Raw genomic sequence first — 18273 nt, 5'->3', positions numbered from 1 at the left:
ATAATGAAGAGCTCGTTGTTTTGTAAGGCATTGTATTTCATTGTTAGGTTAACTTGTAAGGAATTTCATTTTAAAATTTAGAAGTAAATTCTAAAAGTATAATGATTTAATTATACAAATCCTCACATCCTGTTTTTAATTGAAGTATAGTTGATTTTACAATATTGTGTTAATTTTGGATGTATAGCAAAGTGATTCAGTTATACATTACATATTTTTCAGATTCCTAGTTTATAGGTTATGACAAGACATTGGATATAGTTCTCTGTGCTATGCACTAAATCCTTGTTGTTTATTTGTTTTATATGCAGCAGTGTGTATCTGTTTATTCCATACTCCTAATTTATCCCTCCTCCCACCCGTCCCCCTTTGGTAACCATAAGGGACGGTTAACAAAGGGAAAACAAAACCCCCTTTGTTTTCCGTCTGTGAGTCTGTTTCTGCTTTGCAAATAAATTCATTTGCGTTATTTTTTAGATTCCACATATAAATGATATCATATTCCCTGTCTGACTTATTTCACTCAGTATGATAATCTCTATGTCAATCCATGTTGGTGTAAATGGCAATATTTCATTCTTTCTGTATTACTGAGTAATATTCCTTTGTGTGTGTATGTTGTTTGTTGTTTAGTCGCTAAGTCGTGTTGGACTCTTTGAGACGGCATGGACTATAGCCCGCCAGGCACCTCTGGCTATGTGATTTCCCAGGCAAGAATACTGGAATAGGTTGCCATTTCTTCCTCCAGGGGATCTTCCCAACCCAGAGATTGAACCCACATCTCCTGTGTCTCCTGCATTGGCAGGCAGATTCTTTACTGCTGAGCCACCAGGGAGGGAAGCCAGTGTGTGTGTGTGTGTGTATCACATGTTCTTTATCTATCTGGTGATGCACACTTAGGTTGCTTCCATATCTTAGCTTAGTGCTGCTATGAACATTGTAATACATATATCTCTTTTCAAATTAGACTTTTCATCTTTTCCGGTTATATGCATAGGAGTGGAAATCTTGAATCATATAATACTTCTATTTTCAGTTTGTAAAAGAACTTCCATACTATTTTCCTTCATGGCTGCACCAATTTACGTTCCCACCAAGAGTGCAGGAGGGCTCCCTTTTCTCCATACCTTCTCCAGCATTTGTTTATAGACTTTACCATGAGAGCCATCAGACAGGTGTGAAGTGATGACTCACTGTAGTTTTGCTTTTCATTTTTTAAATAATGAGCAATGCTGAGTGTTGAAGAAAAATTAATCTCTTTGATCTAAGAAAGAAACAAAAAATTTTATTTGAGCCAAGTTGAGTATTATAACCTAGGAAGAGCATCTCAGAGAGCTTGGAGGATGGTCCATCTGTTAGAAGTTAAGGCACGGTTATATTAAATATAAGTTTCTTTTGAGATAGAGGGTTGACTATTAAATGACATATTACTGACAGTTTACAAAATCCAGATCTATGCATCATCGTAACCCTTATAAGATCAAGAAGGAGTGTTATCTTTTAAGGAGTTGTCTTACTGATGTTAGGAGTATATTGCTCTTTAGACAGGCATGTCTCCTGATTGGGGGTAATTCAGATGAAAGGTATGGGGGAGAGAGGAGGCCAAAGAACAGAGAAAATTTTTATGTTTAAATTTTTCCTGTCCTGCCATAAAAAATTAATTTTATTTCACATGAGTATCTTTTCCTGTGCCTGTTGGCCATCTGTATGTCTCCTTTGGAGAAATGTCTATTCAGGTCTTCTGCTCACTTTTTGATTGGGTTGTTTGGTTTTTTTTATATCAAGCTATATGAGCTGTTTGTATGTTTTATAAATTAACCCCTTGTCTGTTGCAATTTTTGCATGTATTTTCTCCTAGTCGGTAGGGTGTCTTTTCATCTTTTCATATAGTATTGTCTGAAGTCTGAGAGGATTGTGCCTCCAACTTTGTTCTTTTTCCTCAGGACATATCCCTACTTTTTTATGAAAGTGAAAGTTGCTCAGTCATGTCCGACTCTTTGTCACCCCATGGACTATACAGTCCATGAAATTCTCTAGGCCAGAATACTGGAGTGGGTAGCCTTTCCCTTCTCCAGGGGATCTTCCCAACCAGGAATCGAACCAAGGCCTCCAGCATTGCAGGCGGATTTTTTACCAGCTGAGCAACAAGGGAAGCCCACTTCTTTATACTTCACTTCAAAAGAAATCTTTGATTTGGTCACTTTTTTGTTCAAACTTCCAAAATGGTACCCAGGATTTAAGACCTTCAGTGATCAGATCCTAGGCTGCCCATTTATCCTGGTTATATTTCCTGGTATATCCCAACGTGCGCCCCATATTCCTGCCCTCCTGGGTCACATGCCGTTCCTTGAACTCTGATTTTGTTTCCACTTACGCACCAGCACTTAACACCATTTCATCTCCAGTTCACTTGCCAAAATTCCATCTGTCTTAGTGTTAGGCCATTCACTGCCCATTCACCAGTCAAATCCTACCTATTTCAAAAGTCCAGCTCAGAATGTCTCCATCCTCTGACTACCCCAGGCAACAGTAACTTCGGATGTTACATTCTTATAGCAGAGTATTGATACCATTTGTATAGCAATTTTTCATGTTTTATCTCGCACAGTAGGCATTTGTACTTCTGTGGGTTAGTTTCCCCAGGAAGCAGGCTCTGAGATAGAGATTAGCATGTAGGGAATTTACTGGAATAGGATCTCAGGGGCAACATGTGTGGAGGAATAAAGGAAGGAGATACGAGCTGAGGAGGAATTGAACTGTGATGCAGTCTTAACAAGGGCCTCAGCTGTGCCTTCATGACAGATTCTTAAAGACATCAACCGTAAAGATGTCAGGATGGTTGGTCTAATGAGAACCTACTGTGTAACACAGGGAACTACTCGGTGGTCTCTGGTGACCTACATGGAAAGGAAATCCAAAAAAAAAGAGGGGTATATGTGTACATAATAGCTGATTCACTTTGCTGTACAGGAGAAAATAACACAGTATTGTAAAGCGAATAGACTCCAATAAGAAAAGGAAAAAAAAAAAAAAAACCCACCTCCGCATGCGTAACTATTCCTCTTTCCCAGTGGGCAGAGTGACCTGAGTAAACAGCCATAGCTTTCTTTCGGAAAGGACTGAGGAAGCACGTTCTCTCTACCGCAGCAGGTCTTTCTTTGTGGGGACCTGACTCCTCCCTCAGGCAAGAGATCCTGGGCTAAGAAGTGGCCCAGGCCTGGGAGCTGGACAGTGGATTGAGCGTTTTGACTAGTTCAACTGTCCTTAGCCACTGACACCCTCCCTGACTTCTTTCGACTGTAAAGATTGAGCAATACCTTTGTTGGCTGCCCTCTTTCTTGCCCCTAAGAACTCTGTGTTCTCTTAACTAATTCCAGTTTTCTGAGGGTCACGTCCCTCTGGGTACCACTCTGACCTTGCTGCTTTTTATAATAATTGTGTCCAGCGTGTTACAGCCGGTTAAGCACTGCCACCTGGCTTCAAAGCAAAGCAATCTCATCATCCCCGTTGCTATCAGGACTTCTCTCTGTAGTGTCATCTCTGACCATCAGCCTTCAGCGTCTACTCCTACCTCCCCCGACTGGTTTCCAAACTAATAACTAGGGTTAAGTCATGACAGATCTGGGTGTCCAAGTGCTGAGTGTGTTAATAAGAGAAAAGATCTCTGTCCCTAAAGGGCTGCATTTGCCCATGATACTAGATTTGACATTCTAGTTAGAGCCTTGGGACGTGGTGCTAACGTGACCAGGATGACTCTTGGAAGCTTGGAGAAAATAATGGCCTGCTCTAAGTGAACCAGGAATGTCAGAACTATTGTGGCAGATGTTGAAAAGGGGGATCAAAATGTTCCTAGGGCATGGGACTTCCCTGGTGGTCCAGCAGCTAGGACTCCGTGTTCCCAATGTAAGGGGGCCCGGGTTCCATCCCTGGTCAGGAAACTAGATCCCACGTGCCATAACTAAAGATCCGGCATGCCGCATTGAAGGCTGAAGATCCCATGTGCTGCAGCAAAGACTCAGTGCAGCCAAATAAATAAATACTAAAAAAAATTCCAAGGGCAGGATATGCCAGAATAAAAGTACTATGGAAGGCTAGGAAAGTCACCAGTAACTATGTTCCAGTGATGAGCCAGAGACATTTGAAAACAATAAAGAATGTGCTTGTGAGAGGGCCACCAGCATTGTTAAGAAGCTTGGTAGTGTTTTTTTTCACAGCCAGAGTAACTTTTTTAATGTAGTTTCCCCCTGATTAAAAAATAAAGAGTTCTTTTTGGTTAGAGAAGTAAACAATATGGAAAATTATACAATTAGGAAGAAAAACACTGAAATTTCATCACCCTGAGAAGATATCACATTCTGGTGATTGTTCTTTCATGCATTTCTCTATACATTTATGTGAAAGCAAAAGTCACTCAAAAAGTCATGTCCGACTCTTTGCGACCCCATGGACTGTACAGTCCATGGAATTCTCCAAGCCAGAATATTGGAGTTCCCTTCTCCAGGGGATCTTCCCAACCCGGGGATGGAACGCAGGTCTTCTGCATTGCGGGTGGATTCTTTACCAGCTGAGCCATCAGGGAAGCCCAAGAATACTGGTGTGGGTAGCCTATCCCTTCTCCAGCAGATCTTCCCAACCCAAGAAAGGGTCAAACCAGGGTCTCCTGCATTGCAGGTGGATTCCTTACCAGCTGAGCTACCAGGATACCTGTGTACAATTTCACATTAGTTGAGTATCATCTCTCATGTGGAAGTATGGAGACCTTTCTTTTAATAACAATTTTTATTTGCTCCCTCTACTTACCTACCTAGTCCAATGATGGTGGTCATTCCCCACCATCCAAATCAACATTAACAATGGGCTGTCCATTTGTTTAGAACTTTTCTCCTGTTTTCAACACTTAATAATTTTCTTTTTGCTTTCCAACTTATTATTTTACAAAAATGGGATAATATTTAATACAATTCTCCACTTATTTCTTTCTTCGGTCTCTTAATAAATAACGTAAATCTCCCTTAGGTTAACTGTTCTATTTATTTAATTTAATTTATTTATTTGGCCATGCCATGGAGCATGCAGGATCTTAGTTCCCCTACCAGGAATCGAACCTGTGCCCCCTGCATTGGGAATGCAGAGTCTTAACCACTGGACTATCAGGGAAATCCCTTAAGTTAACTATTTTAAATTGACTCTTTCTTAATAACAGCAACAAAACATTCTAGAATGTGGAGACACCACCAACATTTAAAAATTCACTTACTGATAAGTGCTTGTGTGGTTTCTGGACTTCCCAGGTGGCACAAGTAGTAAAGAATCCACCTGCCAAAGCAGAAGACTCAAGAGACGCAGGTTCAATCCCTGGGTCGATAAGATTCCCCTGGAGTAGAAAATGGCAACCCACTCCAGTATTCTTGCCTGGAAAATTCCATGCACAGAGGAACTGGTGGGCTACAGTTAATGGGGTCTCAAAGGGTTGCACATGATGGAGCACTCATATATGTGGTTCCCAGTTATTGTTACTATGAATCATCCTGCAACACATATCCTTGGACATACACCCTTAATCACTGGTTGAAGAGTTTATGCTTAAATTGTACCAATAATTGACACAAAACCTCTGAATTTATTGTTTCTGTGAGCTCCTCTTTATCTCTTTTGATAATCAAGTCTCCATAGATTTATTTCTAGAATTTAGAATCCTTTAATCAGGCTTTTCAAAATAAACCATCCTCCACCCTGTTGTCAAAATTAGTCTTACAAATCACATGTCACATGATATCAGTTTCCTAACTCCTAATTGCCTACAAGATAAAGGCTAAATTTCTCACTGTGCATTGGAAAACTTCTCTAGGGGAGAATGAACGTCAGTTTCCAAATTCACTTCTGTTTGGCTACCATTATTCTCTTGCCCTAAACACTTAAATCCTACACTTGGCAAGAATAAACATCTTTCCATCTCCCAAACAATGCCCTTTTGTCTTCTGCCAGCCTGCCTTTCAACTGCTAACTTACCCAGTTGCCTCTTCCATGGAGCCTTTCCTAATAGTGACAAGCAGAAGTTATCGTAACCTTTTGAGCTTCTAGAGTTCCTGATACACGTTTTTGTTTTAATTTTTAATTAAAATTTTATCTGAAATATTTTTAGAGTTACAGAAAGGTTGCAAAGATATTAGAGAGTTTTTGTATATACTGCACCAAGTTTCACCTAATGTTAGCATTTTATATCATCATGGTATTATTTGTCAAAACTTGGAAACCAACATGGGTACTCTACTATTAACTAAACTGCATGCTTTATTTAGATTTCACCAGTTTCTCCACTGTTCTGTTCCAGGACCCCATACAGGAAATTGTGTTTCATCATGTTTTATATGTTCAATTTCTTGAGTGCATTGTTTTACATGTGTGTGTATATGTATGCACACATATATATTAGTTTTCAGGTAGGAGGAAGGGTAAACTTGGTTCCTATTTCTCCACCTAGAGTGAAGCAAAATCTAGCTTATTTAAAAATCTATGGTGAGATCCTCTTTTATTTCAATATTTTGTTTCCTTTTCGTAATTACCTAGAATCCCTTCCCTATATAATTTATCTTATTTTCATTTTTTACATAACCTCAAAATCCTGTGTGTGTTTTTCTCCCAGGGGCCAGGTTTTATCTGCTCTTCCTAGAACCTCCAGGCAAGTTCAAATTCTGCAGAATGTTACTACAACATACAAGGTAATTTCTCCATCATTTATCTTCATATTTCGTATCTTCGTATTAAGTTTATGAAAGAATGGTGTGCCCTGTTTTCGCCTATGTGTTGTCTGACTTGTATATATACAGTTGGTATATACCCCTCTTCTTGTAATTTTCTCTTCTTTCCCCTAATCACTTGATTCCCCAAATAACACTTTGTTCATTTGTGCTATTAACTTTACAGCCAGTTAAAATAATAGTGACTTGTGATTGAAAGTGCAAACTCACAAAGATGCTACAATAACAGAAGTCAATAGATGTTATAGCAAACACCGTCTTCCAACAACACAAGAGAAGACTCTACACATGGACATCACCAGATGGTCAACACCAAAATCAGATTGATTATATTCTTTGCAGCCAAAGATGGAGAAGCTCTATACAGTCAGAAAAAACAAGACCAGGAGCTGACTGTGGCTCAGATCATGAGTTCCTTATGGCCAAATTCAGACTTAAACTGAAGAAAGTGGGAAAAACCATTAGACCATTCAAGTATGACCTAAATCAAATCCCTTATGACTATACAGTGGAAGTGAGAAATAGATTTAAGAGACTAGATCTGATAGACAGAGTGTCTGATGAAATATGGACAGAGGTTTGTGACATTGTACAGCAGATAGGGATCAAGACCATCCCCAAGAAAAAGAAATGCAAAAAAGCAAAATGGCTGTCTGGGGAGGCCTTACAAATAGCTATGAAAAGAAGAGAAGTGAAAAGCAAAGGAGAAAAGGAAAGGTATACCCATCTGAATGCAGAGTTCCAAAGAATAGCAAGGAGAGATAAGAAAGCCTTCCTCAATGATCAGTGCAAAGAAATAGAGGAAATCTACAATGGGACAGACTAGAGATCTCTTCAAGAAAATTAGAGATACCAAGGGAACATTTCATGCAAAGATGGGCTCAATAAAGGACAGAAATGGTAGGGACCTGACAGAAGCAGAAGATATCAAGAAGAGGTGGCAAAAATATACAGAAGAACTGTACAAAAAAGAGCTTCATGACCAAGATAATCACGATGGTGTGTCACCTAGAGCTAGACATCCTGGAATGTGAAGTCAAGTGGGCCTTAGGAAGCATCACTACAAACAAAGCTAGTGGAGGTGATGGAATTCCAGTTGAGCTATTTCAAATCCTGAAAGATGATGCTGTGAAAGTGCTGCACACAATATGTCAGCAAATTTGGAATACTCAGCAGTGGCCACAGGACTGGAAAAGGTCAGTTTTCATTCCAATCCCAAAGAAAGGCAATGCCAAAGAATGCTCAAACTACCACACAATTGTACTCATCTCACACGCTAGTAAAGTAATGCTCAAAATTCTCCAAGCCAGGCTTCAGCAACACATGAACTGTGAACTTCCAGATGTTCAAGCTGGTTTTAGAAAAGGCAGAGGAACCAGAGATCAAATTGCCAACATCTGCTGGATCATCAAAAAAGCAAGAGAGTTCCAGAAAGACATCTATTTCTGCTTTATTGACTATGCCAAAACCTTTGACTGTGTGGATCACAATAAACTATGGAAAATTCTGAAACAGATGGGAATACCAGACCACCTGACCTGTGTCTTGAGAAACCTGTAGGCAGGTCAGGAAGCAACAGTTAGAACTGGACATGGAACAACAGACTGGTTCCAAATAGGAAAAGGAGTACGTCAAGGCTGTATATTGTCACCCTGCTTATTTAACTTATATGCAGAGTACATCATGAGAAACGCTGGGCTGGAAGAAGCACAAGCTGGAATCAAGATTGCTGGGAGAAATATCAATAACCTCAGATATGCAGATGACACCACCCTTATAGCAGAAAGTGAAGAGGAACTAAAGAGCCTCTTGATGAAAGTGAAAGTGGAGAGTGAAAAAGTTGGCTTAAAGCTCAACATTCAGAAAACGAAGATCATGGCATCTGGTCCCATCACTTCATGGGAAATAGATGGGGAAACAGTGGAAACAGTGGCTGGCTTTATTTTATGGGCTCCAGAATCACTGCAGATGGTGACTGCAGCCATAAAATTAAAAGACGCTTACTCCTTAGAAGGAAAGTTATGACCAACCTAGACAGCATATTAAAAAGCAGAGACATTATTTTGTCAACAAAGGTCCGTCTAGTCAAGGCTATGGCTTTTCCAGTGGTCATGTATGGATGTGAGAGTTGGACTGTGAAAAAGGCTGAGCGCCGAAGAATTGATGCTTTTGAACTGTGGTGTTGGAGAAGACTCTTGAAAGTCCCTTGGACTGCAAGGACATCCAACCAGTCCATCCTAAAGGAATTCAGTCCTGAATATTCATTGGAAGGACAGATGCTGAAGCTGAAATCCCAATACTTTGGCCACCTGATGTGAAGAGCTGACTCCTTGGAAAAGACCCTGATGCTGGGAAGGATTGAAGGCAGGAGGAGAAGGGGACAACAGAGGATGAGATGGTTGGATGGCATCGCCGACTCAATGGACATGAGTTTGAGTAAACTCCAGGAGTTGGTGATTGACAGGGAGGCCTAGTGTGGTGTGGTCCATGGGGTGACAAAGAGTCGGACATGACTGAGCGACTGAACTGAACTAAACTGAATAGGTGTTTGTTTAAAAAATTTAGCTAAAGTGTAAGCATAAAAACACAGAAGAAAACTGGCTAACATTTTCATGCCTGGAACTGAACTCCCCTGAATGTAGAAAACTGTTAAGAATTACAAAATATCATGATAAAAAAAATTGCTGGCTCCATGGATATCGGGCTAAGGTTTTCTGAGAAGATTAGAGATATAAGAGACTTGTTATGGGGTCTGCTTGTGAAGGATGAAGAAGGAGCTGGAGATGGCGGGGAGCACCCGCAGACCATTGAGCAGCCGCCACTGTGCAAAAAGGAGGGTCATGCCTGGACAACCTCTAGACTGCAAGACAATCCCGATGAAAGTTTGACTGGACCACGTAAGTCCTTAAGACAACGTCAACTGCAAGAGGAAACCCTAATCTGGCAGGAATGGGCCTGCGAAATTATGCCTGCAGTATGCCATCATTGACTGGCTGCAGCCCTGGAGCCGTGCAACCTCAGCCTGTAGGGGATATAGACGGACAGCAGCACACAGGGTCAGAGAACTAGGCATTTCCCAGCAGAAGAGCGGCCGCTGTGTTTCCACAGCCGCCACACTGCAGGCAGAGGAAGCACTGCCAGAGGAAGCATCACAGATTCAGCATTTAGGTCTTGTTTGGCCACTATTTGGCCTGTGATTTTTAGACGACTTAGCTTGGAGCCTTAATTTCTTCATCTGAACAATCAAAATAATAACTGCTGCCTTGATTATGGCAAAGAATTAGTAAAAAGATCATAGGCAATGGGTGTGAAAGTGCTTTGAAAAAGCACAGTAAAGCCAGAAAAAACAAAAAACCAAAAAACTCAAAACTGTAAATATTATGGAAAGGTTTTGCCCAAAGGCCGCAATTAGATTAAAGGAAAGAAACACCAATGTGATGTTAGAATCAAGGATATGGGATTTTTATTAAAGAAAAGCGCCATTAATCAACTTTCTTTCCAGACCAACTTTCATTTCTCTTTAAACATCTGACATACACCTCCAGTCCTACAGTTGGACTCTAAATATTCATGCGTTCATTTATCAGTTCATTGCCTCAGCAAATATTTATTGAGTACCTAGTAAATGCCAGGCCCTCATTAGCCACTGGGGTTACAGAATAAAAGAAGCCCCGTACAGAATAAATGTTTACACTACCACATGTGTGAATGGGATTGGTGACTGTGAGTGGACCAGTGACCAGAAATTATTTTTTCATTTCCTTTATAGATACTCTTTTATGGCGTTAGCTACAGATGAGAACCATGTGAAAAACTGTCTTTATCAATTTTCCTTCTTGAAACTGCAGATTGTTCTCTGGCAGCCAGTAGCAGCTGAATATATTGTGAAGGGATACGAAGTCCATTTTTTTGTGAATGCATCTGATGTAAGCAATGTGAAAGCCCATTTAAATGCGAGCAGAATTCCATTCAGGTAGGCTTAATTCCATATTTATTGAGTAACTATTATAAGCACTAGGAAATGGAAACCTGCTCCAGAATTCTTGCCTGAAAAATTCCATGGACAGAGGAGGCTGGTGGGCTACAGTCCATGGAGTCACCAAGAGTCAGACACGACTAGCACCTGAGCATACAGACATTATAAGCACCTGTGATGCATTTGGGGCTTCCCAGGGGGCACAGTGGTAAAGAAACCTGCCAATGCAAGAGACTCAGGTTTGACTGCTGGATCAGGACGATCCCCTGACACAGGAAATGGCACCCCACTCCAGTATTCTTGCCTGGAAAATTCCATGGACTGAGGAGCCTGGTGGGCTACAGTTCGTGGGGCTGCAAAGAGTTGGACATGACTGAGCAACTGAGCATACACACACGCAACACACACCGTGCATTTGCTAGTGGATGGTCTCATTGCTTCCTAGAAAAATGTATAGTTACATTAAGCATGCCACATGGAAAGCCCAAGAGGCTGGCTCCATGACCTTGAATGAGTGGTTTACTGCTCAAGACCTTGGTCCCTTGTCTGAAATGGACTGTTAGACTCAGTGATCTGTGGAGCCTCTTATGGTTTCTCCCAGTTCCTTCTTAAAATTCCTCTACTCTGTTCCTGGACTTAGGAAGCAAAATGTCATTCACTTTAGTAGGCTTTGTGATATCACTTAAAAAAGCAGCTGCTAAAGGGAATTTTGCTTCAAGAGGTCAGCAAGCATTCTGGAATGTCTGGCTCTAAACTAAAATATGCATTAGGTATGCTTTCTGTTCAAAGCCCATGCCTTCTTCCTTTTAGAGTCTCCTGTCCATATCTCCTTTCGCATCCATTACCCAAGCATCAGTGTTTTCCTGCCGCCCTAGCACTTCCTGGATGCCAAGCAATCTTTGGATAACGTATTATGATTATTATAATAACATGTTATTAGTATCTGATGCCTTTCAGGAAAGGTACTGAGCTTTTCTATACATTGTATCTTTTAACCCTTATTAAACCCTGTGAGGTAGATACTATCCTCACTGTGTGTAAGAAAAAATGTTTCAGATTTACAAAGGAATTTCTCAAGGTCAACCAGCTAGAATGTGGCACATCCAGGACTCTAACTCAGAACTTTCTGATGTCAAAGTCTTGGCTTTTACCTGTTGGTCTAAACAAAAGTCTGAGCCACCAGGGAAGCCCCTGGAGAAGGGAATGGCTACTCACTCCCCTATTCTTGGCTGGAGAATTCCATGCAAGAGAATTCCTCTTCCATGGAGTCACAAAGAGTTGGACACGACTGAACAACTAACTCTAAATAAAAGTACAGAAAGCTTTATTAGAATGGCAGCTAACTTTTTCTTGTTCATTCCAGGTGACAGAATGGCTCAATTTCGTCTTAGTTAAAATGTTTGTGCCTAAGTTAACTGTGTGACCCCTTGCAAGAGGAATTAAATGAGATCACTTTCCTATACCTTCCTTATTCCTGTGTTCATTTAAAAGGCATTAATAAGTCACCATCAAGAAATGTTGATAATGTTGGAGAAAGGGTCAGGTTTTGAAGGCCCTGAAAGCATACTCTACAGGAGCCACTGTCTCTTCAGCGCCCATGCGGCTCTATGCAGAGGGCTTGTGAATTTCAGCCCGTCATGCTAGTGGTGTTTTCACCTTGAGCTTGCTAGATTTCTTAGTGACTTTCCCCCCACACTTGCCTGTTGTGTCTGCGATGGGCCACGAGGGAAAATTAGAGCCCTGTTTGGAAACCAGCTCATACTCTTGTTTCATCACCCAGGGTCCTGGTGGAAAATGTGGAAGATCTTATCCGGCAGCAGACTTCCAATGACACCATCAGCCCCCGGGCATCCTCCTCCTACTATGAACAGTATCACTCACTAAATGAGGTAAGTTGTCAACGTTTCTCTCCAAACTGCCTGTTTTCATTGAATGAGCATTGCCATTTCAGCCATGGGAAATTATTAGAGAATCATAATTAGTGGAAGAGGGTGAAAAAAAATCACTATTAGATTGATTATACAGAGGTAATTGGTCCTTTTGTAGACATCTTGCCTGGAAAGATTGCATCATATTTTGGACTTTGCCCCTCTAAGCAGGCTATTTGTCCATAGCTAAGAATATCTCTGATTGTCAGGAGTAACACTACATTCTAAGGAACAACAGAAAATTAAAAAATAAGACCTTTTTATTGAAACTGCCACACACACAAAAAATAGCACTCCAGCCATTATCCTAAATGAATTCTTACCGAATAACTGCCACATTATCTCACTGAATTAAAGGAATTTATTCACTTATATTTAGGATGCAAAAGTGTTTAAGTGTATTTTATTCTTTTCAGAAGGAACCTGTTTAAAATACTAATAGTAATAGTAATGATTATGATGATGCCTGTATTTTAATATTTAAGAAATTGGTTTCTTTTCCTCTTAGTACTTACGGGTTCCAATTTTCCTAGAGGAAACCTAAGCTTGATACCATGTTCAGTTGACCTCAATAAGCTTTCACATCATACTTTAAGAGCCATTTCCCTGTATTTGTTCCCGTAAAGGCTAAACCCCTTTCTTTTCAATATAATACTCTCCAAGTAGTACAAAATCCCTTGATACCTTTTATTCTTTCATAGGAGTACTGCTATATTCCTTAATAGAAGTTGTGTTTTTTTTTTTTTTTTTATCATTTTTGGCTAGGCGCCCAGAAACTGTTAAGAACCATATCCATACTTTTGTGACATCTAACACTTAAATAATAAGCATCAATTTTCTATTTAATCTTCAAACGCATCTGTTCCTTTCCAGTTAGTTAAACCAGAACTCAGTCTTCCCTAGTGGCGCAGATGGTAAAGAATCTGCCTTCAATGCAGGAGAACTGGGTTCGATCCCTGGGTCGAGAAGATCCCCTGGAGAAGGGAATGGCTACCCACTCCAGTTTTCTTGCCTGGAGAATTCCAGAGACAGAGGAGCTGTCAGGCTACAGTCCATGGGGTCGCAAAGAGTCGGACATGACTGAGTGACTAACACTTTCTTTCAAACCAGAGATCAGCAGGCTTCTAGGACTGATGTGCCGGGCTGGTGGACGGGGATCTTAACATTTCAGCCCTCTCCTTTCTCTCTCCTACCTTGACTTTGTCTGTTCCACCTAAACTATCTCCATCCAGCCGCCTACATCAGCCCTGCATGAGTAACCTTGAGGCCTGGAGTTGAGAGGTTGGGTAGGCAGGATTTACAAGTGGAGAAGGTGACAGTGTCACTGCTGTGTTGGGTTTGGTGGGAAGAATGAGATGCCTTAAACAGAAGTATTTAAAATATGTTGCTGGGTTTTTCCTGGCAGACCAGGAAAAATTCCTTGCGTTAAGTGCCAAGGGCCTAGGTTCAATCCATGGTCAGGGAATTAAGATCCCACAAGCTGTGTAGTGCAGCCTAACTAAATAAACAAAGGATTTGAACATTTAAAAAGAGTATTTTTGGGGGTATATTTTAAATATTTTGTTCAAAGAGGTTATTTTTTTTTTTCTTATCCTCTCCCCAGGAAAGAGTTGGAAAGACATGGGAGGAAAACAGTATTAGTTAGCCACAGTAGTAGTAGTTAGTCACTCAGTCTTGTTCGACTCTTTGTAACCCATGGACTGTAGCCCGCCAGGCTCCTCCATCCATGGGATTCTGTAGGCAAGAATACTGGAGTGGGTTGTCATTCCCTTCTCCAGGGCAACTTCTTGACCCAAGGATTGAGCCTGGGTCTCCTGCGTTGCAGGCAGATTCTTTACCACCTGAGCTACAGTCTGTTGTAACAAAGTGCCATTTATTGAGTGGCTTAGACAACAGAAATTTATTCTCTCACAGTTGTGGAGGTTGGAAGTCCAAGAACAAGGTGTCAGGAGAGCTGGTTTGTTCTGAGACATCTCTCCTTGGCTTGTGGATGGCCACCTCCTCACATGGCCTTTTCTTAGTGTGCGCACATCCCTGAAGTCTCGCTGACCATTGTAGTCTCCACTTCCTATTAGAATCCCAGTCGGGTTGGGTTGGGGCCCACACTGACACTTCAGTGCAACTTAATTACCACTTTAAAGGCCCTGTCTCCAAATACAGTCATGTTCTAAGGTATTGGGGATTAATATACACATTTGAGGGGGAACACAATTCATTTCATCACAATGACATTTCAGAAAACAGTTTGGACATCTTCATCCTTCCCATCCTGAATCTTTTCTAAGAGGTTTGTAGCAATTGCGGCAATCTTTCTCCCCCAAATTCTGCCTTTCTTCCCCTTCAGCTCTGCTCTTCAGTCCGCATTCATGTTCACTTGGAGAGCAAAAGGGGTTTCTTTTGTCATTGACTCTCACTAGGAAATTTTAAGTAAGCTACAGTAGGCGAGAAAAACAAATGACCAAAAAACACGTCTTAAAACAAATGGCAAAAGAAGAGCATTATTCAAAGGATGTAACCTTGATTACTGCAGATTAGATTTAAAGTTTTCTATAAAGCTGCCTTACTATAATTAATATAATACAGCCTCCCTTGTTGGAGGAAATCTACTGAACTGTCAGTGCTGTAACACAAAATAGGTGGATGGAGCAGTTCTCTTAGATGTGTGCGTGCCTTAGAAGAGTAGCACAGTAAACAGAGGAAATCACAGATGGTTAAATTTTCAACACCACAGACACTGACAGCATTGGTACTTGGCAGAAGGTAGACCTTCCAGAAGCATCTTAATTCCTCGCACAGAACAACCCATCACACATACCACTCGCCCTAGTTACGCTCCTGTAAGAAGACCCAAGGATAAATGGTACTCCTCTTCCCTTCAGCTAGGACTGCTATTTGAAATTACCTTCAGCAAATTTCCTAGAAATGAGGCCAAGGGTTGGCTATTTCCATTACAAAAGGTGTAAACATTTTTAAATGGCCCCTGAGAAGTTGGTCTACTTTAAAACACGATCAGGCTCCACCACTCAACACCTGCTTTGAAGTGGGGGCTAGCCTAAAGTCAGGACTAGAAATTTATTTGTTTGTTTCCTTCTACTATAATCTTGTCAGAATCGCAAACCACTAGACTTCCACCTAGGAGAGAGTTTTAGAATCAAACTCCTTCCCTGGATAGAAGAGATTCTTTTTTCCTGCAGACTGTTCTCCCCTTTGCTTCTCATCATTTCACACCCCTTGTTGTGAGTCCATAAGTCTCCACTGGGAAAAAAAAGGCAGCTCCATTTATCCTGTGCAAAGACAGTGCCCGGGACTTCCTTAGGTTACCCTTGAAAAGTGAATATTTTTTTAAAATCTCATATAAAAATGAACTCTTGAATGGTAAATAGGATTTCATACACAGAGGTGAGGATTCGACATTATCAGCCTTTAAAAATAACTTAAGGAGTTATCCTTTAAAGATGATCTTTCCCTACTTTGTCATAAGTTTCTTAGTACATTTCCACTTTCCCTAAACCTTGATACTTCTCAAAAGTTTAATTTTATTGATTTTCCTAAGCAGCAGAAGAAACACTCTGCCTCAAGTGTTTTAGTTCCTCTTTATCTCCACAAAATTTTTTCTAGAGGGATAACCCTTCCTGGAAGAATTTGTCTGTTTCCTTTGTCAGGGAAATGCTTTGAACTTGCTCTGTGACCACTGGTTTCTGCTTTGATAGATCTATTCTTGGATAGAAGTTATGACTGAGCGGTATCCTGATATGGTTGAAAAAATCCACATTGGATCCTCATACGAGAAGTACCCACTTTATGTTTTAAAGGTATGGGAAGAGTCGTTGATTTTTCAACTTTGGGGAGGTATTAATTCTCCAGTGGTGCTTGTTATTACTTGGATTTTCTTTTGAGTTCTGGAAATATGTGTATTACAAATGATCCTCAACTTTAATATCCAGATCTTCAGTGATTGGTGATTACCTTTAAGTTGTTTTCCTTTGCTACTACAGTGTTGACCTAAGAGTAGTAACCTCAGTTTTAGAATCTACTCTGTGACATAGATAAGTCATTTAACCTTTCTGGGTTTCAATGCCTACCTTCATAAAACAAGGAGAGTGGTCTGGATTATCTTTCAAGTCCTCTTTTATTTATACCACCACAACCACCACCCTCAGCACCACCACTGACTGACTGACTTAGGCCAAAAAAAAGGAAAGGGATCTGTTTTGAATAAACATTGACATTACTATAGTTTTTAGAACCAAAGGAGTTGAACAACAGGAACTAGGAAAGAATAGGAACCAGAGCAATGCTGGGACTCTTGGCAGTAGGGCTGATATGACCGTTTCTGCTTCAGTTACCATCTGTTTGGTTATTTATTCTCAGTTGAACAAACTGGTCTTAGTAAAGTCAGTGAATTGGGCCACAGGAAGAATATTGGGAACCATGAAACCAAACTGATTTCTGCCTGTTCATTTCTAATTCTGCAGTTCTGTTGCTATTTTTAAAACCACTCTTTCTCCTAAAAAAAAAAAAAAAATTAAAAAGAAGGTCTGAAAAAATTTAATTATTGGAGAAATACATTCGATTTAGTAAAATTTCATTCACACATGGTTTCCTCACATGTTCTAAACTGTGATAGGTGAGGCTCTTTGATTGTCCAAAGATAAGATTTGGAGTCAGGATTTCTGGGTTTTAATCTGTTCTGACAAGAGCTTGCAGTACAAAGTCAGACCCTAGGCAACATTGGGTTCTCTTGGCAGCTGAGTTAGTCTACTGGGCTGGATCCATGTAAACATGGCATACCCACCTATGACATTTACTTTTTGCCCTGTTGTATGTACTGTTTGGAACTTGTGTTTCTGGGACCTGATATACATGTTGGAAAACCATGCTTCCTGCAAGCTTTAGTCCCAGTCTCAATCAAGGATGTGCACATCATGGGAGTCCCTAGGGTTCCTCAGTGTCAGAATGGGTACCAAGAGAATTTGCTCAGCCACAGTTAAACAGAAGGTCGAATAAAGCAACTAGTCAAAACAACTCAGGATTGTCTTTTAAGTTGAGGAGATTAAATCAGTTGGGAAATTCTCTTTGTACAATTTGATCCTTTGTGGCCAAAGCTTTCCACACTTGCCTTTTTGTTGGACATCAGTAACTTCAGGTTTGTTAAGAAGAAAACTCCCTGAGTGGTATAGATGGCAATTTAAAAATGGAACCCTCTCTTTTTCTTGCTTTGGAATTCCAACCCCACATATTTCTTTGATTTTGCAACACTCTTCTCCCTTCCCTCCATACTCTAAAATTGTGTAATATTTAAAAGTAGATGAATGATGATTCATTTTATATAGAGGTGTTTGTGAGAATTCTTCTAAAGTCATCAAAGGCTATCATTGAAGACAAGTTGGTAGTTCTTATTCCAGAAAGTTGGCGGCTTACACTAGTACCCTAGATGGTAAATCAGAATAAGGTCTCTGTCCCCAGACCTGTTGATAATAAATTGATGTCAAGTTAGATGTGTGTTTATTTTTGTGTGAAATAAGGAAATGATCTACACGTTAAATAAAAGTGTGCACCCTGGGAAAATGGTGAGGGAGTCCAAGGTTGTCTTGGGCACCACTAACTTCCC

General features: G+C 40.5%; 1 protein-coding gene across 2 annotated transcripts in view; it reads left to right on the top strand.

The window, feature by feature from the left end:
• CPB2 (carboxypeptidase B2) overlaps nt 1-18273 on the top strand; it is a 58512-nt gene that overhangs the window by 10114 nt on the left and 30125 nt on the right. Inside the window, exons 2-5 of one of the 2 annotated variants that reach the window (XM_086328945.1) lie at nt 6644-6719; nt 10607-10731; nt 12515-12623; nt 16373-16474. In XM_086328945.1, coding sequence (XP_086185071.1) covers nt 6644-6719; nt 10607-10731; nt 12515-12623; nt 16373-16474 — 412 coding nt within the window. The remainder of the gene's footprint in view (nt 1-6643; nt 6720-10606; nt 10732-12514; nt 12624-16372; nt 16475-18273) is intronic. The other variant, XM_086328946.1, reaches the window with a different exon arrangement.

Source organism: Bos grunniens, chromosome 12, assembly GCF_055505025.1.
Source record: "Bos grunniens cultivar Pamir isolate PY7600 chromosome 12, Bosgru_T2T1.0, whole genome shotgun sequence".
Lineage (NCBI taxonomy): Eukaryota > Metazoa > Chordata > Mammalia > Artiodactyla > Bovidae > Bos > Bos grunniens.
Note: the sequence above shows the minus strand (reverse complement) of the source record. Positions and strands in the feature narration are given on the sequence as shown.